The sequence below is a fragment of the Vigna angularis genome, chromosome 4, assembly GCF_016808095.1.
Source record: "Vigna angularis cultivar LongXiaoDou No.4 chromosome 4, ASM1680809v1, whole genome shotgun sequence".
Taxonomy (NCBI): Eukaryota; Viridiplantae; Streptophyta; class Magnoliopsida; order Fabales; family Fabaceae; genus Vigna; species Vigna angularis.
In genome coordinates this window covers 30,933,044-30,959,780 of record NC_068973.1, presented here as the reverse complement: position 1 = coordinate 30,959,780, position 26,737 = coordinate 30,933,044, and the positions used below count along the sequence as shown (strand labels likewise).

General features: G+C 30.3%; 3 protein-coding genes across 4 annotated transcripts; 2 read left to right on the top strand and 1 right to left on the bottom strand.

Annotated features, from left to right (window-relative positions):
• Positions 1 to 1,141: 1,141 nt before the first annotated feature.
• Positions 1,142 to 3,279, bottom strand: LOC108330694 (transmembrane emp24 domain-containing protein p24delta3). Its single transcript, XM_017565203.2, has 4 exons — positions 2,973 to 3,279; positions 2,501 to 2,716; positions 2,026 to 2,102; positions 1,142 to 1,808 (listed from the first exon to the last, which is right to left on the bottom strand). Exons 1-4 carry the CDS (start codon positions 3,198 to 3,200, stop codon positions 1,664 to 1,666), a joined length of 666 nt encoding a protein of 221 aa, XP_017420692.1. The 5' UTR covers positions 3,201 to 3,279; the 3' UTR covers positions 1,142 to 1,663.
• A 14,608-nt stretch (positions 3,280 to 17,887) lies between these two features.
• Positions 17,888 to 19,559, top strand: LOC108331120 (ethylene-responsive transcription factor ERF014). Its single transcript, XM_017565749.2, has one exon. It carries the CDS (start codon positions 18,114 to 18,116, stop codon positions 18,819 to 18,821), a length of 708 nt encoding a protein of 235 aa, XP_017421238.1. The 5' UTR covers positions 17,888 to 18,113; the 3' UTR covers positions 18,822 to 19,559.
• Positions 19,560 to 22,711: 3,152 nt separating this feature from the next.
• Positions 22,712 to 25,344, top strand: LOC108330870 (uncharacterized). Of its 2 annotated transcripts, none has more exons than XM_017565455.2 (3): positions 22,712 to 22,972; positions 23,058 to 23,147; positions 25,204 to 25,344. In XM_017565455.2, the coding sequence occupies exons 1-3, from the start codon at positions 22,730 to 22,732 to the stop codon at positions 25,282 to 25,284; spliced, it is 414 nt and encodes a 137-aa protein (XP_017420944.1). In that variant the 5' UTR covers positions 22,712 to 22,729; the 3' UTR covers positions 25,285 to 25,344. The 2 variants fall into 2 exon arrangements, with proteins under 2 accessions (XP_017420944.1, XP_052733038.1); XM_052877078.1 differs by lacking the exon at positions 25,204 to 25,344 and adding an exon at positions 23,432 to 23,574.
• The last annotated feature ends 1,393 nt before the right edge of the window (positions 25,345 to 26,737 follow it).

Below are 26,737 nucleotides of genomic sequence, written 5' to 3'. Positions count from 1 at the left end.
TATTTTTTGAAAAAAAAAATATAATATAAGGCTGGTGGTTAAGGTACCTGGTTTACTTTATTATCTTCAAATCTGTTTATCATATTCTTCAATTTAAAGTTGTTATGACATTTCCATTTTGTTGTCTGTGTGAAACAATAAATAAACAATAAAATATAACTAATATAATTCAAATATATGAATATATATATATATATATATCCAGTAAATCATATCTACAAACCTGAACTTAATGAATATCATTAATTTCATATTCACATAGTTAAAAGAGAATTTATGCAATATTGCAACTACTTTTTAAATTAAAAATCAATATATTTAATTTTATTGAAAACCAATGTTTTCTTATACCTATGAGACACTTAATATATATATATATATATATATATATATATATATATATATATATATATATATATATATATTTTAATTTTGTAGTTAATTATTCTCAAATAAGTTTATATTTTAAAATAAAAATATGATATGATTGATATTGATAAGTGTTTCCTAAAATATGAAATGTTTCTCCATCATATGTTGAGTTTGTTACACACTAATGTGTTTCAGAGATTACCTTTAATAATAAATAAGTAATGTTCCTGATTGTAATGTGTTTTTTTATCACAAATAGTAAACATAATTAACCTCTTGTTTACTTGAATGGATTTAGGAGAGAGTAATTGAATGAATTTGAAGGTAAATCTTTTGTTGTTTATTTGAGTAGATTTTGGAAATAAGTGTAAGTAGATTTAAAAGTAAATTTTTTTAATCTGTCACATCAATCAAATTCTACACTAATTCTCACAAACTTTACTTCCAAATCCACTCTTATTTACTTCCAAAATCCACTTAAATAAACAATAAAAAATTTAACTTCAAATTCATTCAATCACTCTCTTTCAAATCTATTCAAGTGAACAGGGACTAAATGTCGATTTTTAATAAAGATGAGCATCTCCTGAATGGAAACTTCTAATAGGAATTTCGGAGACTTCTAATAGGAATTTCTTACAATAATAGTAATTTTTTAATCTGAGTTCCAGTCACATTCCAGTCACATGTTTCAAGTATCTCTCATAGATATGTTTCAAGTATCTCTCATAGATATGTTTCAAGTTAATAAAGATGAGCATCTCCAAAATGGAAACTTCTACAATATAAATACTCAATTAAATCACCTTAAACTTCGTACAATTAATATCTTCAAAAAGGAAAATTAGTACAACTAAGGCATCAAACATTTGTGCACAACAAACATTTCACCCACAGCTCTACACATTTGTTTCGTTTCATCAATATCATAAGCTTTACTCAAAACATTTGCTTAGATTGAAGTCTATCCCTTCTAGAAAAACAGGGCATATCAGTCCCTTTCAGGGGAAATCATTTGCAGCAAATGCTAACTGTGAATGCCTTTTCCAATTGACAAAATACTGAAGGAACTCTTATATATAATAGCTGCTCAATAATCAAAACCAGTTACCACCATTCGATTAGCTCCAAGAAAGAAAGAATCAAACTCTCCAATTTCCGCATAGCCCTTGCAGGGTCAACCCACAAACCCCAAAAGGATTCCCAAGAAGAAAAACTATACAATGTTTGAGTCATCTCCAAAACTTGAGAAAACAATCTGCTGTGGGTAAGTGTCACAATAAAGCAATATCTATATGAGCTTCTTCTTACGAAAGAAGCGCTTCAGATACCATAGCTGCAACACCGAAACACAGATGCAGATGCCAAGAGATAAGATACTGAACCAAGCCACTCTAGCATTTGTTGTTTCACTAACTTCCCTCATCTCCTCTTCCCTGTATCATTGTCCAAGAGAAAAGGAAGTTTTGAAATGTTTTAATAAACATAATGGATGCTTCGCAATAATTTTATAGCAGTTATGTTACTCAGTCACACATCACCACCACTGTTACGTAATGCAGCTATTTCGAAGAACCTATCATAAGGCCTCATACAAATAGATAGCATCCTACTAAATACAGATGAAATCAAGCATGAATAGAGGAGATTTACCTATTCTTCAAATAAATTAGATTGTCCCGGATGGCTTCCACGGCCCCTTCAAGTTTCCTTAGCTCAAGTTCAACACCCTAAAACCAATGCCCGAAAAGAATGCGTATGAAATTTAAATTAAACACACACTTCAGTACAGATAAACATGCATTGTACATATTACAAAGGCAATGATACAGAACGAATGATACCTTGAATGATACCTTAAATTTATTTAGGCTAAACTATTCAATTAGTCTCCAGAGTTATTTCTATTTTTAGTCTTTCCATGAGAAACATGTAAGTTTTACATACACACACACACACACACTTAAAAGTTAAGTTTTGGTCCTTAAAGCTAATATCATAAAACCAGTGATAAACCAGTACAAAAATTTGTGAGGACTCAAATGTACAATTTGTTCCTGTACAGACTTAAACCTCAAATGGAATTAAGGGGGAAAATTGAATAGTTTAACCCGCATTTATTTATCACCTCTATCTTTTCCTTTCTTGCAACGGAGTCCCAATCTTTGGCAGCGATTCCAGTTTTCCATTCAAGGCTGATTGTGGTCTCTACTCCACCTTCTTGATGTTTGGTATCCATCCAAAAGCACGCCACATAGTTCCCACTCTCCGAAGTTGTAAATGCAAACTGACCATGGGTAACATTTTCATTCTGGTGAAGATTATTTCCATAAGGGGATGTCACCTGAACAAAAAAAAAAAGAGTCATCATCAAAATCGAGTTGATCATATGAACTCTACGAGTATACTATCTTATTGTACTATGAGTTAATTAAAACCGTAGTTCACAACATTCAATTTCAATAGCAAGGAAGAAATCTACCATTACTAATACAGCCCTAAACTTGCCAAGGAACTACAACTGGGTATGAGAATAGTAACAAATCCGTGACAAAAACATAAATAAACGGAGTCTTGAACAGCTTAATCAGGTATATAACCTTGACAGAAACTGTTTGAGGTTGGTGACCCTTGCCATCCTCGGCTACAACGTAGTAATCTGCTAAAACGACGACGTGTGCCTGGATTTCCTCAGACATGCACTTAGTTCCCTTACTTGGGATGGTTAACCATACAGCCTCGGTTCGAAGGAGCATGAGAGTGGTGAAACATAAGAACAAGAGTAGAGGATTTGGGGTTCCAGAGCTTAGGTTGGTGTTCTTCGCCATTGCTCAGTTGTTGACCTTTGGATCCAAATCAGATACCCTACAACTTAGGGACTCAGATCTAAATTTGTCAATTATCCACGACACAGTACAAACTAAATTGATTGCGGTAATAATAATTTATAAAATTCATTGTTTAATGTTTTCTTGCAGAGGTTAATGTTATTCCAAGCGGACAAATGCGCGTAGTATTGGATTACGGTGACGCGTTTTCAAGTTCACGTGGCAAGCCATGCACCAATCAAAACCGTGATGTCAATACTCGGTCAGGAAGTGTTGCATTAACATAACCCTTAAACCACACGCTTGGTTCGCGTCTGAACTCAGTGGTTGTGGTTAGTGCTATTATTGGATTTGGTTAAAATCCCTTTTCATCCTTTAATTATTATTAAAAATTTAATTAGAGTCTTAATTTTTTATTTGGTCTAATTTAATATTTAAATGACTTATTTAGATTGTTTTCTAATTGACATTAAATTTTTAAATTTATAAAAACTTAAATATTTAAATTAATTTTATTTTATAGGTAAAATAATTTGATGTATAAATTTTAACAGAAATACAATGTGAACCTAAAGAAAATGATTTAATTGGATTATTTTAAAAAGTTAAAATATTAAATTGAATTAAATAAAAATTAGGAATCTAATTAAATTTTTTATAAAAATTAAAGGATGAAAATAGAATTTTAACATGTTGAATTATTATAAATTTATTATTTTGTTTTTTTCTATCAAGAATAAAATTGTGTTTGTTTCGAAAATAAAAATTGAGTAAAAGTAATTTCATACTTTTTAACAATAATAGATAAAATGTTTAGTATTTAAACTGCATTTGACTTTAACTCCTAAGTGATGTATGACTATTATTTGTCATGATTTTGTCTTTCAAAAGTGTCTCAGTGGATGAAAAAGAAGAAAAAATATTTAATTTGTCTTTGACTTCAACTTCTAAATGATGTAAGACGAGTATGGTAGGAACAATAATTATACACCATTTTTTTTTGTTTCACCTTACAAGAGAAATAAATAACAAATTAAAGAGATATTTATTAACGAAAAAAGTACACATCATTATTTTTTACATAAACATTTAAATATGAGTTTTCTCCTATGAGTAAAAAAGAAAAGAAAAAGGAAGAAATATACAATTAGTATAAGAATCTAAAAAATAACTCAATAGTAGAAGTAATTAATTAATTGAGTTTTATTTTATAAAAGTTATCATTTCTCTAGAAATTTATTCTCTTCCCTTTCTATATATTCTCTCTAAATTCTCGACTCTTTCTTTTCATCTTTATTAATATCAAATGTTACTATAACAAGCCTAACTCATAGCACATGTATGTCAACAAAATAGATCATGTGTGAGTTGTATATTGGACTTAAGAGATGACTTCAATAGGAAGAAACAACGCCTAAGTCCAACTTACATAAAGGATTAACACTGCTTACAATCCAAAACTCTAAGACAATGAGTTTATGGGTTTTAATCCTTATATGATACTTAATTTTTAATTTTTTATCCATTGTGAGACTTAGACTCACATTTCCCAACAATCTCCTTTTCAACAGTGAGTCTTTTTCACATTGGTATACCTCCCCTTAAGCAAAAACATTCATAACCAGGAGAACCACTCAATACAATAACTATATTGTACTCATATGAGTTAGTCACCAAAATTAATCATGACTCTAATATCATTGACGAGTCTTTAAAGAGAGGGTTCATTAGGAGACTGAAACACCAATGAGACTTGAGTTCAACCCACAATAAGATATTAACACCATCTCCAACCAAAAACCTTGAGGTTTATGGATCTTCATTCTCATATGATACTTAACTTTCTCATTTTTACTCAATGTGAGATTTAAACTCATACTTAAATTCCCAACAGTTGTGATAAAAATTGTTTATGAATTTGATATTTAATATTTTGAATTAAGATATTATTATGATTGAGGAGAAAATTTAGAACATGTATATTAGTTTGCTTTTATTGGCTTTTTGTACCATAATTTATAACTAAGGAGATAAAAGATAAAACACTAGTTGGAGCTAACGAACCAAACTAATATAGCTAATAGAGCTAATAGATTTGAGTTATGTAGACAACACACTTATTGAGTAAGTTAGTGAGTTGTTGGTCGAGAGTGTAAAATTGAAATTCTAGAAAGAGCTTTGGAATATACATAGTATACTACTAAGTGAGAGAGAAAAATTAAAATTCCTAATAGAGCTTTGGATATTTCACTCGTTGGGGGAGTTTATTAAAAATGACTCCTAGAGGTTTGAGTTAAGAAAATGTAGCGAGCTCAAAAGGAACGGGTAAGAGCTTGTGTACCCGCTGAGTGAGAATGAATCATTTCAAGCATAAAATAAAATGTTTTTAAATGTGTGTATGGTCTAATATAGCTTGAGATTTTACTAAAAATCTACCGAGTGTGTGTTTAGTCCAGTAGAACTTGGGATTATACTTAAAATCTACTATGGAGTGTTATTTGATGCGCAAAACCAATTGATATGAATGTAGTTATTTCTAAGAAGAAATAGTATATAGAGTGATTTTAAGATGTGTTTTGAATGATAATTTCAAGAATGAGGCTATCCAAATTCTATGAATATTGGACTCGCATGAGAATATATTATGTGGTAAAGGTTGATGGAGGATTTTATGGTCTTGAGGGGTGTGAAAAAGGATTATGTAGATGGAAGGAATTTATTCTATCATATAAGGAGGTCTTAGTTCTAGAGATGTGATTTTGTGAAGTAGGAGGTCACATGACAAATCCATAATTTCTAAATTTATTTATGTGAAAAGTCTTTCAAAAAAGATTAAATATCTATTTAATATAATATCATTGATGAAGTGTAAAATGAGAATAATAAACCAAGTGGACTCATAAACTTAGATGCTTAATTATAATGATTATAAAGTTAAATATTTGATTGTGATAAATGAGATTTGTTTTTATGATGTCATATAAAAATCACTAATTTATTCTATTTACGTAGATTAAGGTTTTCACATGATCATGTATCACAAATAAATTATGTTTTAAGTGAGAAAGCTAAAATTATATATATATATATATATATATATATAATATTTACTTAACTATTTTTATATTTAAATAGTTTTATTTTAAAAATTAAAAAAACGATATATCATGTATTATACTGTTTTTCAGCATTATAATGTTAAAATAAAGTAATATAAATATTTATATAAGATAAAAAATAATAATGATGACATATTTTTTTAGAGTACCACTATTATAAAAACAGCGTATAACGTCACGCGTTCAACGTCAAACCATTGAATAATTAACTTTAAAAATGAGCGGTGACATTTTTGTAAGCAAATGCAATTATCTTAGCGCGCGATACCCTCTTCTCTTCTCAAACTTTTATCGAAATGAAGTTTGATGATCATCACATGATCTTTCTTTCATTTGATATAAATGCATGTTAATTAATTAGTTTATGTGTGATTTTTGTTTGTTTTAACCGATTATTTTAGTGCTTTTGTCCTTCATAGGTTCATTCTGTTTTTTCTCTCACTGTGACGCAACTTTATTCGGACGAATCCACCTAAGAACTTATTTGTTGAACTTGTTTGTTGTTTTTTTGTTGAACTTGTTTGATGTTGTTTAGTTGAACTTGTTTGTTGTTGTTTGATTGAACTTGTTTGTTGTTGGTTATTATTGTTTGTTGTTGATACTACACTACACGTTCATAGTTTATGCTTTATAAAATACCAAAAACTGAAATTTGTTGTTTTTTTGCTTTTCAGGTCTCATAGAGTTGTAAAAAAGATCACAATTAATTAAAAAAATAATTGATTAACTTCGAATATTGACAAAATTTGACGTTAAGTTAATGTTGTATATTAACAAAATTCGATGTTAATTTAATGTCGAATTTTTTAAATTCGACGTAATGTCTCCTGATATATGACGTCATTCGCCGTTAAAAGTCCAAAATAGTTGACGTTGTACGCGATTGTTGTAGTAGTGTATGGAGATGATTTTATATTATTGTTAGTATATTTTAGTTGCTTTTATTTTCTTTTTATAACAAGCTCCCGATTTGAATTATCTGTTAATATTCACTCTAACATCTCCTAAATTTTAAATTTGTTATAATTCAATGATTAATTTGGTGGAAATTGAATATCTTTACAAAATGAGAATTTAATAGTCAGAATAGATAGAAAAAATCTTCTAATTCTGGATGGAAAAGGGTAATTTTGATTAAAGAGAAACTGAAATATTCAAAACAATGTGATTTGTTCTTTTAAAAAAAATAGGCGTTAAAGAAGAAATTATGAGTTCAAGAATATTTGTAATATTTTATTTATAAATTTAAAATAGAAAAAAGTAAGTTAAATAGTGATTTAATATTTTACCGTGTTAAAGTTATAAAGGTTGTGTATAATATAAAATAAATTCAGTTTTTATCGACAGAAATTTTATTTTTCATATTACACTTTTATATATTCTGTTTAGCCTTTTTATTAAATCATATAAATTAGATACGACAAAGTATAAGACAATCTAATTCGTTTAAATTTTTCTTGTTTTTTTTGTAAGTTTTTATATTTTCTCTAGATCTTATGTTTTTTATTTTTACATTTTGTATGTTGGGACTTTGTCAATAGTTTGGATTAAATAATATATATGAACCTATATTAAACTATGTTTCTATTGATATATTTAGTTTATATATATATATATATATATATATATATATATTATTTTATTTATTTTTTATTTTTTTCATAATACATCTCGATACCATCTTCTTGCAATCGAAGATTTTTAACACATTACCGGAAGATTTTCGATGAAAATTTTAGAAGTTATATTGCCTTAAATTATGGGCCTTAACTAATAATTTGCGTTTTAGTTAAGGTTTAATTCTCTTTTAATTTTAAATATTTTTAATTAAGTTTTTATTAAAACAATATTAAACTAAGTATCCTATTTTATTTTGTATTTTTTAATCAAATGTGTCTCATATAACTTTGTTTTTGTTATTTTTAATTACTTACATCGTTTTATACAGATAATTAAAGTATAATTTTTAATTAAATTATAAAAAAATATAAATTTGAGTATTTTAATTTTATTAAGTGTTTAAACTATTTATACTTTTAAATTCAGTATTTAGTATTAATTAGAGTTTGTAATCAATTTGAGTGACATGACAAATTAATTTTACAATTTTAAATAAAACACCACATTTTTTTATGATAGAAAAATAAGATTCTAGAATTTTAATTATTTTTACAAAAAAAATTATATTATTTCATTTTATAAATTAAACATTAAAATAAAAATTAAATCAACTACGTAAAAAAACAAAATAATAAATGTTTGGTCATATTACCTGATAACTGATGTTAAAATTTCAGTTTTAAAATATAAAAATTTAATAAATTAAATATTAAAATTAATAAAGAATTCAATTAAAAAAACTTAATTTTGTAAAAACAAAAACTCAATTAACTTTGTGTTTTTTCAAATAAACATACTTAATATAAAGCAACAAGTAGGATAGTCTTGTTAATAACAAAATTAAACATAAAAATTCAAATAAAAAGAATGGAAATTTTAAGAACTATTGAATTTTGAAAATAGCTAAATTTATAACCCCCTTAAAAACTTAATTAAGAGATAATAACCTAACAAATACTGTCAAAATTAAACACACTATGAGTAACTTCCATCACTTAATGGTTAATTACTCATTATCCTCCACAAATCACATGCAAATATACTGAGGAATCAATCTAAATATATGAAATGACTTTCCTTCTATTACAATGAAATAACTTATTATCCTCAACTAATTAGATCAATTGTTTAGGAATCAATTAATATACACGTGTGAGTGTTACAAAGTTGTTACCACAATCAAGCTTAATAATGTAAAATATATATACTTTTTTTTAATAGTGAGATTTTTTAAGTGCCATAAAATTTAAATAATAATAATTACTCTTACTCATAAAACATATAATTATTTTTTGACTAAAAAAAAGATATAATTATCCTTGAAAATTTCAACCCACGAATATTGAAAACTAGGAGCTTACAAAATTTAGCAGTTGGTGTTGGTCCTCCAAAATATTTATCCAATTTGATGACTATAAAAATATAAAAACAGCTATGAAGCACTGAGTTATGAATGCGGATACGATTTGTTGATTTGACTATATCCAACCACAATTATTTTCAAGAAGTTTCACAATACATTTTTTATCTTATCTGTGGAAGAATATAGTATATATTTAATTTATTCAATAATAATAATTCTAAAAATATCTCGTCAAATCCACGTCCACATGGATCTTGCCTCTTTTCGTATCTCAAAAAGCTTCAAATTTTAAATCCTTGACTGCACTTTTGCCCATCCCCCCACACCCATATTCCTTCTCGTCAAATTTCTGGCCGAATGTTTGTAATCTTCATTTTAAGTTATCTTTATTTTATAAATTTTATTTTAGTTAAAAGTAAAATTAAAAAATAAAGTAAGCTGTGTTTGAAATATTTTTTAGTATATGATAAAATTTAAGACGTTTTTTTATTACTTTAAGATAAATATATATTAAATAGACTAATGTACAGAACTTCAAAGTCGTTGGGACACACACACATGATATTGTTAAGTGTGTATTTGAGTGAGTTTAGCTATAGTTTCATGTACGTATGAAGTTCAGTGTTATTTCAGGCATTTTTTTTTCTTTTTACTTTTCTTTTATCTTGTTTAATGGTTAAGTAAAATTCATATTTAAACTGTTTAAAAATTATTGTTGTAATAATTGTATTATAAAAAGTTTCAACAATTATATTTTGATTTGTATTTAGAGGGTTTTTTTGAGCTTTTGATCAAGATCGACCTAATTATGATCTAATTCTATTAAACATAATTATTGGTCGGTTTAGTTTAGCTAGATTAGCTGAATCTGATCGACACTGATCAATTTTCTTCTACTTTAGACAATCAATTTGGGGAGTTCAATCGGTACATATACAATACATATATTGTATAAGTCTTGAATTTGGACTTAAGTCAACAAATATAAAGGGTTTGTTTATATGACTGTTGGGTCATAGGTTTGATCGTTGGTGATGAAGGGTTGCATTGCTTCGTTAAATGCATTCTGGTTTGACGCCGAATACAAAGCGTCACACCCCTTTACCGTTGGATGGTGTAAGATCCGACAGTTGTGAGAGCGCTACGTCTCTCGAGAATTTTTATAAATATAGGTTTGGTGGTTCTGTCATTTTCATCATTTTCGCTCTCACGCTTATCTCTACATCGTTTGACATCCAATTCTTTTTGCTCAAGGTAATAAAATATATGTCATCAACATCTCTTCAGAAGGCTCTTTTGGTTGGGAGGGTAAATGGTACGTCGATGATGTGTTCATGTCTTTGTTGTCACTCAAGTCATCAAGCAATAGATGGTCAATCAAGAAAAGTTTGACATCTTTAAATAGTGTCACAACACCAATTCAACCTGCTTAAAAAGGTTCGGTTGAGGAAGAGGGATAAATTGGGAGTAAGGTTCGTAAGAGTAGGTTTTGAGGGAGAGAAACTACGACACTGCTTGAGAAATCCAAGTGAACGTTGTTGCTGAGGGGGATGAATAAAACATGCCTTAGGTCCCTAGGTATGCATGGGCCTAACACAAGGTGTGTGAGTATGCCACTCACTTTAGGTGAGGTAATAATCTAGTGGTGAGGTAATAATCTATTTAATAGTTTAATAATTGGAATGAATTTGCATATAGAGAGTTGTACAATAATTTTGGTATTATACATCAAACTAGTTGCATTGAAACCCCCACAATAAAATTCCATTGTGGAAAGAAAACATGAGTACATTCTAAATGTAATTAGAAGCATGTTTTTTCAAAGTAAAATTCTTAAAAATTACTGATCTTTCATTGTTATGCATGTTATGTATTTGATTAACAATTTTTGTTTTGTTGTTTTGAACAAAAAATCCCCTTATAAATTATTCTATGACAAATTACTTGATTTGTATGATTTAAAAGTTTCATGATTTAAAAGTTTCTTATTCACTCTATTTTACTTGTACTATCAAGAGAAATTGATCCAAACTTGACCTTAAAGCCAAGAAATGTGTGTTTTTTGGATATTAATACCAAAGATTACATAGTTTGGATATAATACCAATGAGATCTTTATTACTATAAACACTAGTTTTGAAGAGGATATGTTTTCCCCTTCCGGATAATGAAACAAAATGTTGAGAAAAGATTAATAGAAAATAAGTTTGATTTGTTACTTGAACCTATTTAAGTATAGACATTATTGTTGAAAAAAATCATGATGGTACAAACATTAATCAAAATTATCAAAATATAAGACGTTCTACTAGAAATAGAAGGGCGCCTAATTTCTTGAAGGATTATCATTATCAAATTAACAATCATGTTGATATTAAAGTTATAAAAATGTTGTTCATTACATATCTTCCATTATTAGCTATGTCAAATTGTCTGCCAACCAACTTTGCTATACTCATATCCACCACCAATGTCTAGTATATCCTCGCGTCTAGTATATCCTCGTAACAAGCTGTATATAAATTTACAAAGCCACTTGAACCTTCCAATTTCAACATCATTTTGTCTAAGCTTGGATTAATCAACTTTATCATGCAACTTGAAGAGGGCTATTGAGTTCCTTTTTTCTATGTAGTTTCCTATTTTCCCTTTTCTCCGATTTTTAAGTTTGTAGTTTTTCCTATATAAATGACTTTCGTTTTCTCTTTTCAATACGTGACAAAAAGTGAAATAAAGTTACTTTAGTTTTTTCTCTTCCTTACGTGTGTTTCTCTTTTTTGTTGTCTTCTTTCTTGCATGCACATAAAGGGTTCTTGGTTTGTTTATCCTTCTTTTTACAAAAGTTATTACATAGTCAACAACTTTTTGACAATAGACTATGTATATTTTATTAGTCTGTATGTTTGAAACAGACCAATCACAAACTACCACATGAGTTATTATAAAAATGTTATCAAAAAAAGTTGTTAAAAAAACATTTTCCTACTACATAACCTTTTCAGTGTCTAGTGCTTCAACTTCTTCATCATAATCAATCAGCATGGTTGAAATCAAATACAACCTCCACTAAAATCAAATACGGATAAAAGAAAGTCAAATAAAAAAAAAGTACAAATAAATGCTTATAATAAATCAATTTATCAAAACAATAATGTTCTCAAATATGAAAAGTAAACAAAGATAAACCAAAACATAGGAGCAATGTGAAACTGATTTTTCTAACCACAAACCTCTAATTCATGATTCCAACTATATTATTGAAGAATCTTATGTCACTAACCTTTTATCAAAGTTTCAGCCTAATTCAACAATGAAAATATGAATCACAATTTTACTCAAATGACTCAATGAAAATGCCAATAAATTTTCTCTCTCTTTTTTCTCTTCTAAGGACTTCTGAAAAAACACTATCATGATCTAAACTATCATTCTCCATTTAGATTAAATAGTAAGACAAAATAAACTTAATTAGTTTGTACTTTTTAAATACAGAATTAGATCTATCCCAACAAAATCAATAACTCAAAATCTTAAAAAACAGTAAATTTATATTCTTTTACTCGTTTGAAATGAAAGTGATAAAAAAAACTAAAATTTAACAAAGATTGAAATTTTTTTCTTTGTTTTACCATCATATATAAGATATTCGCAATAAAGGTGGATAAAGTTTATTTTTAAATAAAGTTAATTTTTAATATTAATAATAGAAATAATATAATATAATACTAATAATGATATAAATAATATTAATAATAAATATAAATGATAATGATTTTTCATTTTTTAATTTATCAACTATATCACATTTTCATTAATTTTTATAAACTTTCATCTCAAATATTTTTCTTTATCATCATTTTTCTCTTAATTCAAATAATATTACATTATTAATTTCTTTTTCCCCTAAATTCACTCTCTTAAATTCGTCTTAAAATCCAAACAAAATAATGAACTAATTTGAATGAGTATACTAATATGAATGAGAGTATACAGTGTAGTAATAACAAACCTGTATCCTATTTTTGAAGGGACCTCCAACATCAATCTTACACAGATTCCAAAGATAGGGCAAGTCTGAGATACAAGAAAGCATGGCCCTAGAGCTTAGGGTGGGTGTGAGGTCATTTAGTGGATAGTAGTATTTGTGACAACTGGCAAACGATGGATATGTAATCTAATTGACCCTACAGATTACAAATGTTATTGCCTGCATTATTTAGCAGTACTGTCCTTTACATGGGTGTCTTGGTCTGTGAAAGGGGTACGGATGTCCTATAGTTGGTACGGGCCACCAAGGACAGATAGAGTACAGGTGTAGTACCTTATCGAAAGGCCCTCACCCATGCATCATGCATGCATCTACTACATTTTGTGGTCATCAAGTAGTTCGCCACCTGCACTACTGTTATTTCTCAATCTTCATGGCAACTTCAAGCATGAATAGATATATGTAGGCCAATATGTTTAGCATAGGTAACAAAAAACATTAAATCATTATATCGTTTTAAGTTAAAACCCTTTCATCTGTCATGTCTTCTTCTGTCTGCTAAATGTAATTTCTTTCAAGCTTCAAATCCACCCAACAGTATATTGATCCTTTTTAGATGCAGTGTCATCGTGAACTATTCACCCACTTTGTTAGCATAATCACACCATTTATCACTCTAATTATAGAAGTTTTAAACTAAGGCTTAACCAAATTTGTTTTTATTTTATAAGTATTCAGAGAAGTTTTCCTTTAAATTAGATGTCTAATCAATTAACAAGTGTTTTTTTTTTCTGTATTTAGTTTTATTGTTTATGTGTTTGTTAACTTGTTCTATACATAATCCTAAGTGTTGAACAATAATTAGTAATAAGTTTTTCCGTAAACCATGTTGACTTAATATACTTTATTAAATGATATAAAATACATTTGTTTTATGATAAACAAATAATGAGGAAAAAGAAAAATTCTAAAACATTTAAAAGACCTAAACTAAAATAAATAAAAATAAAAATATCATCTAAGAACATAACATGAATTAATTTAAGTACAAAAATATCGAATACTCAAAATAGATTCAATTATATATTTGTAAACTACCATTCAAGTGGAATCATCCCTTAATCCATTTGCTCTTATTTAATATATTATTGTTTCATGATAAAGTAAACCTTGATTTATTTTAAAACAAAATTATATTTTAATGATAAAATAATACCATGAAACAACAAATTGGTAATTGTTGGATTATTATTCATGGACTCAATAAATAATTTATTTTCTTAAGAAAATGAATAGGCAGTGTTTCGTACATTTAAAGATCAAATTTATAATTTATCCCATATTTTTATAAATTTATATAAAGTTCCTATAATATTTACTAAATGTAAGACAGTATCTTACAAAGGCAGAACATAACACAGCAAGCTTTTGCGAGATTTGAGCAAAAATTGTAAACACTTATTAATGTAAGTACATTGCAGCATAGAATAATCCGCGAGACTAATAAATTTATTAACATAAACATCACCATCATCATCATTATTAACATAAACATTATGTAACCAAAGAATTGTGTTTTTATTTAAAGAAACTTCAAAAATATTTTTAGCCATGTTTTAATAAATGGTTCTGAACAGTGTTGGAGAGTCTTCTTTTGATCCCTGTGAATACTCCAAGTTTCAACTTTCAGAATTTAAGTATTGGTAATTCCACACATGATGATGATGTTAGCGTTCACAACTATACTTTGTGTGAAACGAAGTAAACCAATTCGAGAAGGTCCAGCTAATCCAATGGATAAAACCCATTTGCGAATGAAGTTTCCTTCAAACTTCCAACAACGAGAGTTTTCCTCGCTCAGAATATTTGATGAGAAAATACGAAATCAAATTGAGCGTGGCAAGAACATGTGCGCATCATTAATGTGAAATCAATGGCATGTCAAAGACCGTACTCTTAGCTGCCACGCCCAATTATAAATCGATTCTGAAGCCATTTTCTTGGGTTGTTAATTTAAAAAGCTGTGATGGAGAGGGCTATAGTTGTCTTCAATTTTTATCTATATTCTCTGTGTTCTCTACAGCTACCAACCATGTAACAAAGGAAGGAAGCAGGAAAGAAGGAGAGGACACGTACGGATTGACGACACTATTCTCTTCACACATGCATGATCATTGGGGACTGCAATTCTCACTGCTAAGTTCTTTTTATTAACCAATTTAACTCTCATTAATTCTTCACTCTCAATTCAAAATAAAGGCATTTTAATATACTTGGTATCTGATTATTGTACCTAATGATTGTTGCATACCCGAACCTGATTAAAACTGCCCAGTTAATACTTAAAACCGTGTTAAAAAGATTGATCATCTAAGTTAGTTTTTTTTTAATCCATGCACATCAGAAGGTCATTGCTAGCGCAGACAATAGCAAAACCTTTGCTGTAAAGTTGACAAAACTCATGCTCATGATTTTTTTTTTCATTCAGTTTGATTATCTATGTATTTCTTCAATGAGAATATTTAAAAGAGCAGAGAAAACCTTTGAAGTTTGAACCAGAGAAAATCAACTTTGACCCAAGTTAGAAAGAGTCATTTGTTTCTAAAAAGCGTTTTCTTTTCCTCACATATCCTCCAGCATGTGATCTGAGCTGGCATTTTCTCAAAGTAAAAAAAGAACAGTTTGCTTTTGTATGGGAAAAATCATTATATAAGTATTTATGTCTTTGTTGGACCAATTTTCATGACATGTTTCATTCATAATTTGATCAAAAATATAAACTTAACGAAAAAGGGGATCCTAATGAACTGAGAAAACTGAAAATGCTTCTTGTATTGGTTGACCATTTGGTTTTGTTTGTTAAGCAAAGGTGAACAGTTAGATTAGATATGTGTTTAAGTTTGACAAGATTAATTAATAATTAGATTGCAATGATATGATAAAAGTTAGGAAAATAAGAGTGAAAGCATAGATAATTAATAAAGTGGGAAGGAAAAAGGAGAGCAAAAGTCAAGTTATGCAGGCGTTAGCAATAGCAAGCAAAGTAAGTAAGCATGGTTATAGTACCGTTGAGGAGAGAGAGGGTATGATTTATTATATTGTTTCCGTAGTTTAGAGAGAGAAAAGGATAAGAGACATAAGCCACAGTTGATGAGGAAAGGAGGGTCCATGACGCGGTTTTGCAGCTGAGTACAGAGAAGCAACAGCTGTTCGATTGGCTACACTGTTGAACTGCGCGTCGAGTGTTGTGTGTTAATATATTTTACCTTCCAACCTTTTGTGCTCACCAGCTTTAGTTCAAATCCCTGTCAAAGCATCAGCACCTGGAAGCTACCTCTTAACCCTAGAGAGAATCCAATGTCTCTCTCCATCTCTACGTACATTATTAATTTATGTAAAAACCAATATAAAAATATTACTACAAGATACCATATAATAACACATCATATATATAACAATATTGCCTTCCTGATATATATAGTATAACAACTTAAGATAACATATAATAATCTGAAGTTTTTTTTTTCAATGGCAAAACTATGTCAGAGTATATTTATTTATCCATGAAAAATTCACAGGGTCTGGTCTATTACATCATTAGGGTATACAAATTTTCCCTTACTTTTAGAGCTCAATCTAAGATTAATAAAATGGGGAAGTCATGAGGGAAAGATGAAGACTTATTCCCAAGTCAGACCAAAAACAAAAATGAAGATTCATGAGCCTTTTTTATTTTCGGTTTCTGATTGGTCCATAGCATCGAGTTTAATGCATCGCTCAACTTCAACCATAAGTCGTGGTGTTTGAAATTTTGTGCAGTTGCTATGTATGCTGTCCTTAGTCATTTGTGTTGTATTATGACCACACTGAGAAGTTAATATTATTAACCAAAAAGTCGTACCACATTTTATTTTGTACCGCCATAGAATAAATCCTCCTTTGACCTTTGGCATCCAAAAGATAGCATTCTGATATGACTAAATCAAAACTCTCCCAGAAGAACATTACTCTTTAATGCACTCGTAAGCAGTCTCATTCGTGCCATGTTATCAAAAATTCAAAATGTGCTGAAAGAACAAGCCACACATATATATCTTTTGGTTCTCCTATGATGTGTAGACGAGTTTATATCTGGTCCTTCTAGCAAAGGTGGATGATATGCAACATGATTTCAAATTTAGAATATGGACGTAGTGTAGTATTAGAGTGAGTTTAGTTCAGTTTGTATCTGAATTTTTTTCTTCTTTTTCTAGAGAGTTTTTTTTTTTAAAAAAAAAATATTTCTCCAGAAAAAAAAGTATTAGCAAAAACATGTAAATTAAGGAACAAGTTAGTTTGTTATGATACTTGTTGAGTATTGAAGTAATTTCCTCAAAAGCTTATATCATGTGTTAAGTGGAATGAGGATATCTTACATATGAGGGAAGCTTCAGTAAGAAAGGACAGAAAAGTCATTTTAAGAACTAAGTTGTCCGTATTAAATTGAAATAAACTAAAAACAATCTGGCAACGATGTCGTATATTGACTACCAAGGATTTGCTAGTTGCTACCTTGAGACGCAAGCCTCTGTGTGGCTGTATCAGTCTACTATAAATAGTGGATTTCTTCTTCCCACATTCACTTCTGATCTGATTCTTTTCCCCACTTTCAGAACAGTAAGAAGGTTGATAGAGTGAGAGAGAAGAAAGACTGCCACTCAACAAAAAGAGCAAGAAAAACCTCTTAGACACGTATACACCCTTACTTTCTACCTCAGAAATAACCATTCTTCAATCGTTTTCCATTAACTGAAGAAGGATCTTCGCAGTTGCAGCCATCTACCATGGTTAAGTCAGAGCACAAGATCAAAACAGAACCATCAACAAAGGCAATGCGGTCTATATCCTCGTTATCAGCATCATCACCAGCACCAGTTCCAGCACCAGATAGCAAGAAGAAGAAGTACAAGGGAGTGAGAATGAGGAGCTGGGGGTCTTGGGTTTCAGAGATCAGAGCACCAAACCAGAAAACAAGAATATGGTTAGGCTCTTATTCAACCCCAGAGGCTGCAGCTAGAGCCTATGATGCTGCACTTCTGTGCCTCAAAGGCTCCTCTGCTAATTTTAATTTCCCTTTAAGCTCTTCACAATATATTCCTGGAGATGCTGTCATGTCCCCCAAATCAATCCAAAGAGTTGCTGCAGCTGCTGCAAATAGTTTCATTGACAATGCCACCATTCCCCCTTCTGCATCTCCAGCTTCAACCTCATCATCATCGTTGGTCTCATCCCCCTCGATGGCCTATTCTCCTTCGGATCAAGTCGATGATGATGCCTCACTGATATCGTCTCTGGAAACCTACACCAGTTATGGTCAAGCAAATGAATCAATGGCTATGAATGAGATGGAACCTTGGTACACTTTAGATGATCTTCAATCCCCCAAATATGTTGATCAGATGTTAAGTGGTGCTTTCTTTGATGTTGATTCGTCCCATCTGCTCGATGATCTATACGAAGAAAGCGACATCCGTTTGTGGAGCTTCTGCTGAGAAAAACTCCAGCCAACTCCAATATTTCTCTTTCCCAAAAATTCAATTCGTTTGTCTTCAGTGGTACAACTTGAAGATGTTACTGACTGTGACCAAATTAATTTTTTTTACCCTATGCTACATAATAGTTCATATTAGATGAAATTCATATAGAGATAAGAATTTTTGGTCTCTCTTATGTGGATTTCTAAGAGTTTGAAATTATGTATCATTGATGAAAAGCTTGTATGTCAATGTCATGAATGGTTTCCCATGTGTCACAGAATAAAGGGAGAATTAAAAAACATGCAGTAGTCATCAATATCCTTAGTTATAAGCAATTCCTTTCACTGTTATGGGAGAAGACTTTTGCTATTGAGTATTATTACAAGGAATTTGGCAGGGCCTTTGTTGCATGGGAAGGTATCAGAGATGCTTATTTCCAATTCAGTGAGAATAGGAAACCATGTACAGAGCGTGGTAACTTGAAACCATTGGAAAAAGCGTCTTTTCTAAGCAGTGTCAGCAGCTCTCCTGCGTGCCCAAAGAACAAAGACTGTTCCCTTGTTTTGATGTCTAAGTTTGGTATTTTATACCTTATTCTTCTCATAGAAGAGAATAAGTTCAGTTTAGTTTCCAATTCGTGTATAGTGCATAGTGATAAATCTTGGGTTAGAATTTGGGAATGCTTTTAATAATTGAGTTGGTGAAGGCAAAAAAATAAATAATAATAATTGAATATCAAAGCTGATTTGATTGAACGATGATTCCTCAGCAGTTTTTGTTATTGAATTGGGCCAACTTTGTTTGCTTTAGTAGCATATGATATCTAGCGAAAAAGAAAATTTGCAGTCATAACTGTTGATGCAAGCAACACTTTATCTTGTACTTCATGGAAGTGTAACATGTTGAGAATATTATATGCAATATGATATTCTTTACACAAGGAGAAGGGTAGACAAACTATGACGCTTTTCGGCAACTTTTCAACCCCATCATGTGTCCGAACCAGACACGACCTGTCCTATAGTGAAATGGGCTAAGGCATGGGATGCCATTCTCTCTTGCTCTCTTTACATTGCATCTAACTAGTCTCAACTCAACAAAGGCAAAGTGGCTTCCATATGATATTCTCATAATGTGAGGATGCAACAAAGCTTTTGCTTTTGGTGTTACTTGTTCATGTATTCGCAGGAAGAAGGGCAGGGGATCAACCCTTTCCTTTCACACCTTTGTTGTTCTGCAATCTATATGCACATACTAATGGCCCTACATAACATTGTGTCCCTAAGGAATCCATTTAATTTAGCTTATTCTCTATTTTATGCACATGAAAATGATATAACTAAATGACAATTTAAGTGTTGCGTTTTGAGACACAGCATGTGAGTGTCCTTATTTTGGCCACCAGCATGTGAGCTCAATGTGTCATTCAACACGCCATTATAATAAATTTTGTAAATTATTGGTGCTTCTGTTTGATATTAACAAAGGATTGCCTTGCTCGATGCAGTATCCGGCTAAATTTGTGATATTTTGTTTAGGTAAAATGCATTTTACTCTCTTTCTGATCAGTTCCTTTTGGAATTATGTCTGAAGTGTACTGCTAAGTAAACCAGTTTGTGCTCATACAACTACCACGTGCTATAGAATTTGACAAGTCATGGTTATTAGGCTAGTCATTACTAATTTTAAGTACAGTGATATCCCATATGAAGAAGCCATTTATTGAAATAAATATACACATTTTGCTGGGTATTTCATGTGGGATCAGTGGCTTCTGATATAATGATTGAGAAACAGAATAATTGGGCAGGCACAAAGAAAAGGTAGGGGTAGGGTGGTGGAGATCCAACATTAAGCATGATTTAAATGATCCATGCTTCGCCATATTAAGACATAATTTTAGTGAAATGTTGATTAATCAAGAACCCGGGCAGATTTCAATCAATGATTTGTTTCACATGGAGCCTTTTCCAACAATGCAAATTAATGCAACTTAGTATCTTGAATTACCAAATGAAAAATGATACTTTTGATACATATAATTTTTTTTACGTTCATTTCATATTATTTTTTTTAGAAAATTACAAAAGTTAACTCTTATGTGACTGTATTATTCTTGTTAGATGTGTTAAATGAATGCAAATGTATGCCTATGACTCTTAATAAATAACTTGATTTTTAAGCCATGAAGGTGTTCTTTCTCGGTACACTCACTGTGCTGCCCACAGTATTTAACTAAAATGGGAGAATTTGGTCTAAATCGTGTGAGTGAAAGTTTGAAACTATTGTCTGCTAACAGTGGGCATTTGGAATTCTATGCGCTACAGTGCTAGTTGGCAAACAGGACCTCAGGGATTACAATTATGTATACAAACTCTGATTACAGCCAGAAAAAAAAACAATATTTCAACAACAAAAAATGCTGAATAAAATTCATTAATAAGAGTTGCCCTGATAATTTCTTTCATTTTTTTTTCATCATTGACTAATTAGAAACATGATGAATAAGAATTTTATCTTATAAAATATTTATTATATTACTTTTGTGTTTTATAATGAAAAATTAGTTTTAATAAAATAATGATGAAAATAATAAAAGAATAAGATATTATTCATAAAGTCTTTATAGTGTATATGTAAAATTTTCCTAACAATTATGGATCGACTAGTTTTGTTAAACGAACATTGCATACGCATCCTAGTCATATTTGGAATTGAAAATGATGCGGGTATTGCTCCCTTTACCACCACTCCTTCTCCCTCCACCATCCCATTCTTGTTTTACTCCTCTCTTTATTTTTTCATTCCTATTTTATCCATAGTAAAATTTTAGGCTTAATATTTTTTAACTTCTACCCACTCCAATCCTTTACATGTATGTAGCGGCAACTCTTCTTTCTCTTTATCGTTCGTCCCCTCATTGTTTCATTGCACTCTTCTTCCTCTTTTTCATGTTCCACTTCTTCCTCTCATTCTTTATGATAGAATTGTGGTCTCAGAGTCTGGTGGACTTTCATTAGCTGGTGTGCTTAGTGAGAGATTGCAAGTGGTGGTGGAAGCAATTGATCAACTGTGCCAAGATCGGTGTGTGGTGGTGGTGCTTGAAGGATTCGTCGTGAAGGCGCACATCCGTTTAAGGGAAAACGGATGTGGATATCCGTTTTGCCTTAAACGAATGTTGACATCGGATGCTCACATTTGTTTAAAGTTACATGTTTATTTTCCAGTTTATTTTTATTAGTTTACTTTTTTATATTAATTTTGGAGATATTTTAATAATGTAATTTATATGTTTTGATGTATTATTTTTGAATATATTTTTGATGTATTTTAATAGTGTATTTTTGAAGATCTTTATTGTTATTAGTTTATATTTATATTTTTTTGTATTTTGCAGTTATATATAATTAATTTTTTTTAATGTTTTTGTATAATATATATTTTTTATATATGATTTTTGTATTCTTTAACAATTTTATAATTATATAAAAAATTATTTATTAATTTAATTATATGAAATATATAATTTTATTATATTAATATTTTTGTAATTAAAACAAAGGGATGTGGTGGAGTTTGGAGGGTGAGAATCTGAAAAGAGAGAGGAGAGTTGGGAGGTGGGGCTGAGTAAAAAGTAAAAATGGGTAAAATGATAAGATTTGAGTTTAAAATAAATAAATAGAGTTAAAAGTAAAAAAAGTTATATTTGTAATTAATTTTTTTTTGTAAAAGATTGGGGAGGTGGAGGGAGAAATGGTGGTGGTGGAGGGAGCAACACCCAAATTATGCTTGGCTGTTTAATGACGATAAAAAGGCCCAAAAGCCCAAAAGAATGTAAAATGGGCTTTTGCAACAAAGCCTATGGTGTATATGTAAAGTTGGGCATAAGCTGAGAGAAAATTTGAGTTGTGTGGAAGAGAAGCATGGTAGTGGGAAGTGCTTTAGGAGCTTTTGCAGTAGCAAGGCCATCGCCACTTTTGTTGTTTAGAGGACAAAAGGCTTTCAAATTCAGACCTCTGTCGTCTTCATCTTCGTCTGCCGAACCTTCTAGAAAGCTTGTTCTCTACTCTAAACCAGGTTGCTGTTTGTGCGATGGCCTTAAAGAAAAGCTTCATGCTGCATTCTTACTGGCCGGTCCCGATTCACTTAACGACGTTGATTTGCAGGCATATCTCTTTCTCTCACGTTGGTTGTTTTATTGGTGACAATGGGTACGAGGTTTTTATTTGATTTTTGCTTTTGTTTCGTCAGATAAGGGATATAACCAGCAATCCCGAGTGGGAAAATGCTTATCAATACGAGATACCTGTGTTGGCTAAGGTGCTTTCCGATGGCACCGAGGTTTGTTCCCTTACGCACACTACTCTTCTTCATTCATTGATGATTATGAAGCTCTTTAATTCAACACAGTGGGGGCTACTACTCGCATTGACGAGTGTGTAACTAGAAAATTTTAGACGGGAATGAAAATTGAAAGGGTGGGACTTGCTTAAAAAAATTAGGCTAAAAGAGGTTGTTTTGGGACACTTTCTGCCCCGGAGACCTAGGTGATTGCATCTGATTTTCATTGGTGAAGGGTTACAAGGTAGGCAAGTGCCTAATTTCTTTGAATCGTGATTTAGCAGGGATTCATGTTTCTCGTAGAAGTGTGTTAGCAAGCAAACTATAAGTCATCCAAATAATGCAAGGCCCAAAAGGATTACTACCACACCAGCCCATTTGAAGGATTATGTTCCATAAAAAACCTCTTTGTTTCTAGAAGTGCCAGGTCATGTTTTTTCACTGCATCAGAATAATTCAGTTATGCATTTTGGAAGATTTGCTTTCGATCTTTGTAGATTTCCTTACCCACCAAATCAGGAATACCCTTTGATTGTAACCAACTGTGATATGAATATTCCTTGTAATGGTTTTATATAGATTTTGTATGAATGAAAAGGGGAGGAAAAATTCTATCATCTCTGTCTCTTCCCTTATTCTGTTTCAGGGGCTCCCTTAGCCATTAATTAAGGAAGTGAAACCTAACAAAGTGTGTGTCCCCCACTAGGTTTTCATAATGTCTTTAAATAGTTAAAGTTTGATGCTTGTATTTGTATGCAAACCTGCAATCAGTAGTAGGACAAAGAATTTTCCTGGAGATTTGAATATCATCTTTGAATGACTGATATCTTTTGCAGTTTTTTCTACTCAAACTAAAAACAAACATTAGGAAACCTCTCCTACTTTTTTGGTTTTATTAAGTCCTGAATTACTTGACTCTTGGAAGATTTTTATCTCCTTCAAGTATTCCCTATTTGCAAACCTACCAGAATTCGTTTTTGAATTTGATATCACAATTATTCATCCTTGCTTTCCCCAACATAACATGCAGCCATCTAGTTTGAACTCAGCTTATTGTTGATCACTATTGACGAACTTCTAACTTTTTCATTTGAGTCTTCGTTGTGTCTTTTTATTTGAAGATGAATAATTGGTCCAATTTGTTAGCATAGTTGTTTGACTCCTTATTAAGCTCATTCCCCTTCTAGTTTTCACTATTATGTCATGGTTTTGGTTATAGTACTTAGTTTGCGGTATATTGGTGTTTGCATATCATTCGGACCTTAACTGTTGGATAGTCAGGTCTTACATTCATACTTAGTCTGAATTTTGTTTAATATTTAGATGTAATTTATTGCACACGGTGATTATAGTACGCCATTGTGCCGGTAGATACTGAACTGTGGGCTTATGAAATATATTTGATATAACCCCAAAATGAACACAACTAAAGCCTAAACAAATAGGGCATAGAGTGTTAGCAAAGAAGTACTAAGAGATACCATCTTTGAAAAGAAAAAGAAGAGTGTTTCGTTTTAAGACTCTTTATAATTGTCTATAATTTATTTGAAATTTACAAATTCTGGTGACCCTCCAAAATGAGAAATGGGGATCCTCCAAAATTTATGATTTTCAATTACTTTCAACGAAATGGTAGATTGAATGTTGGAGGGTGTTGCTAACATTCCTCGAAGAAAAGTCCAAAGAAACAACTTACTAATCTTAATCTATCAAAGCTTTTCCCTTTCCTTCTTAATCATAATCCTCATTGAAAACACAATTTGTAACTTTGGCCATCTTAAGCCTGAAGAACTACCCATATAAGTCTGTCTTTCTCATTTCGAAGTTGCATCGCAATTTGCTCAACCATCTTTATGAAGATGGACCTCATGGAAGCAAACCAGTTCATTAGAAGTTTTTTAGTCCTATTAGTTTCTGATTTTATGGTCCAACTCCAACTAATTGATACTGTGTTCTCCCTTTCTTGCAATATTCATGACAACCAAGTAATAATAAAATAAGATTCAACATAGAGATGGAATGATTCTGTCTGAGTAAACTTTGTTCTGTTTTCTAGGTGGCTTTACCACGATTGTCCCCACGTCTAGGAGTGGAGCTCCTCCATAAGAAGATAGCGGCTGCTCTGAAACAACAATAAAGGTGTCTCAGTTTTTGTTTTGTAACTTTACATTTACCATTTAAAAACCATTTTTGTAAATTATATTTGCTGTTTTTCATTATTCTTTTAAGTTTTCTGTGAAGTATAGTGTATGAATAAATCAAATACATAAAGCCGCCTCTGATGTGTGGAAGTTGCACAAACATATACTCACTAACACCGAAGAAGTTCCTTACATATTAAAAATTAGAGGAAAGTTTAATGCATTTTCTTACGTCTCTGAAACACTGTATAACAATGATCTTTCTTAGGGTTTGAAGTTCTGTTTACTTACTATTGCTGCGTCTAACCCTAATCATAGAAGAGTGCATGTTTTCCTGCATAAGTATATAGTTCTTTGTATGCATATTTTTAAAAATAGATTATATATATTTACGGTCATTTAATCATATATAGCATTGTGTGTAATAGTATTGTTAATTATTAAAATAACTACTTAAAAATCATTACAACGATAGTTTGAGACTGATTAAATAAAGGTATACATACATGGTCATCTTACGCCTTTTTTTGGGTCCACTTTTCCTTGTGTTTTTAAGTAACCATTTAGCAACCGTTTCCTCTCTTGAAAAATTCTATCTTGCAGCATAAAATAGAACAACAATTGGCTTTAACATTCTTTATTTTTTCTAATCTAACATTTCTGATATATATAATAATAATAATAATTTACAGAATAAAAATAAAATATAATAATATAAATAAATTTATATAATTGATAAAAATAAATTTATAAAATAATAAAAAATAATTAATAATATTAATAAACAACAATAATTATAACTATAATTTTTACTTCAAGAAAAAAATTATTCATCTTACAATTTCAGCTTTTAAAACAATTTTTTTATATCTACATCAATTAAATTCTGTACAAACTTTCTTCTTATTTTCCTACATTTTTTATTATCTTTTTCTTTATCCATACAACATAATTTTCATTTACCTTTGTTTTTCATATCTTTCACTTCCTCAAATCTATCATTCAATCCAAAGAGACCGTGATGCAAATTTGGTATTTGATCCAGGGACGCTTAGACATAATCTTAGGACAAGAACAGGACATGAATTATATTTGCCTCTAGATATTGGGCTTGAGGTCTATTTAGGATAAAAGAATTAATTTTATTTCATCTTACTTAATAAAATTTGCTGTCCTACTACTCCTAAACAATAAAATGGATAGCAATTGTTTAAAAGTCTATAAATATACACTTACACCGTCATTATAAAATAGGAATATACATTGAATATCTTTGAGTTAACCCTTTTTCAGCTTTGTCACAGAGCTATTGCATCCTCGAAATAAAATTGTGATTAACTTTATTTTTTTGTGAAATAGTATTTTTACTTTTGTAAAATTTAAATTGGAAATTTTGTTTGTAAGATTCATTGTTAAAAAATTTAAATATATAACTCAAAAATAGTATTT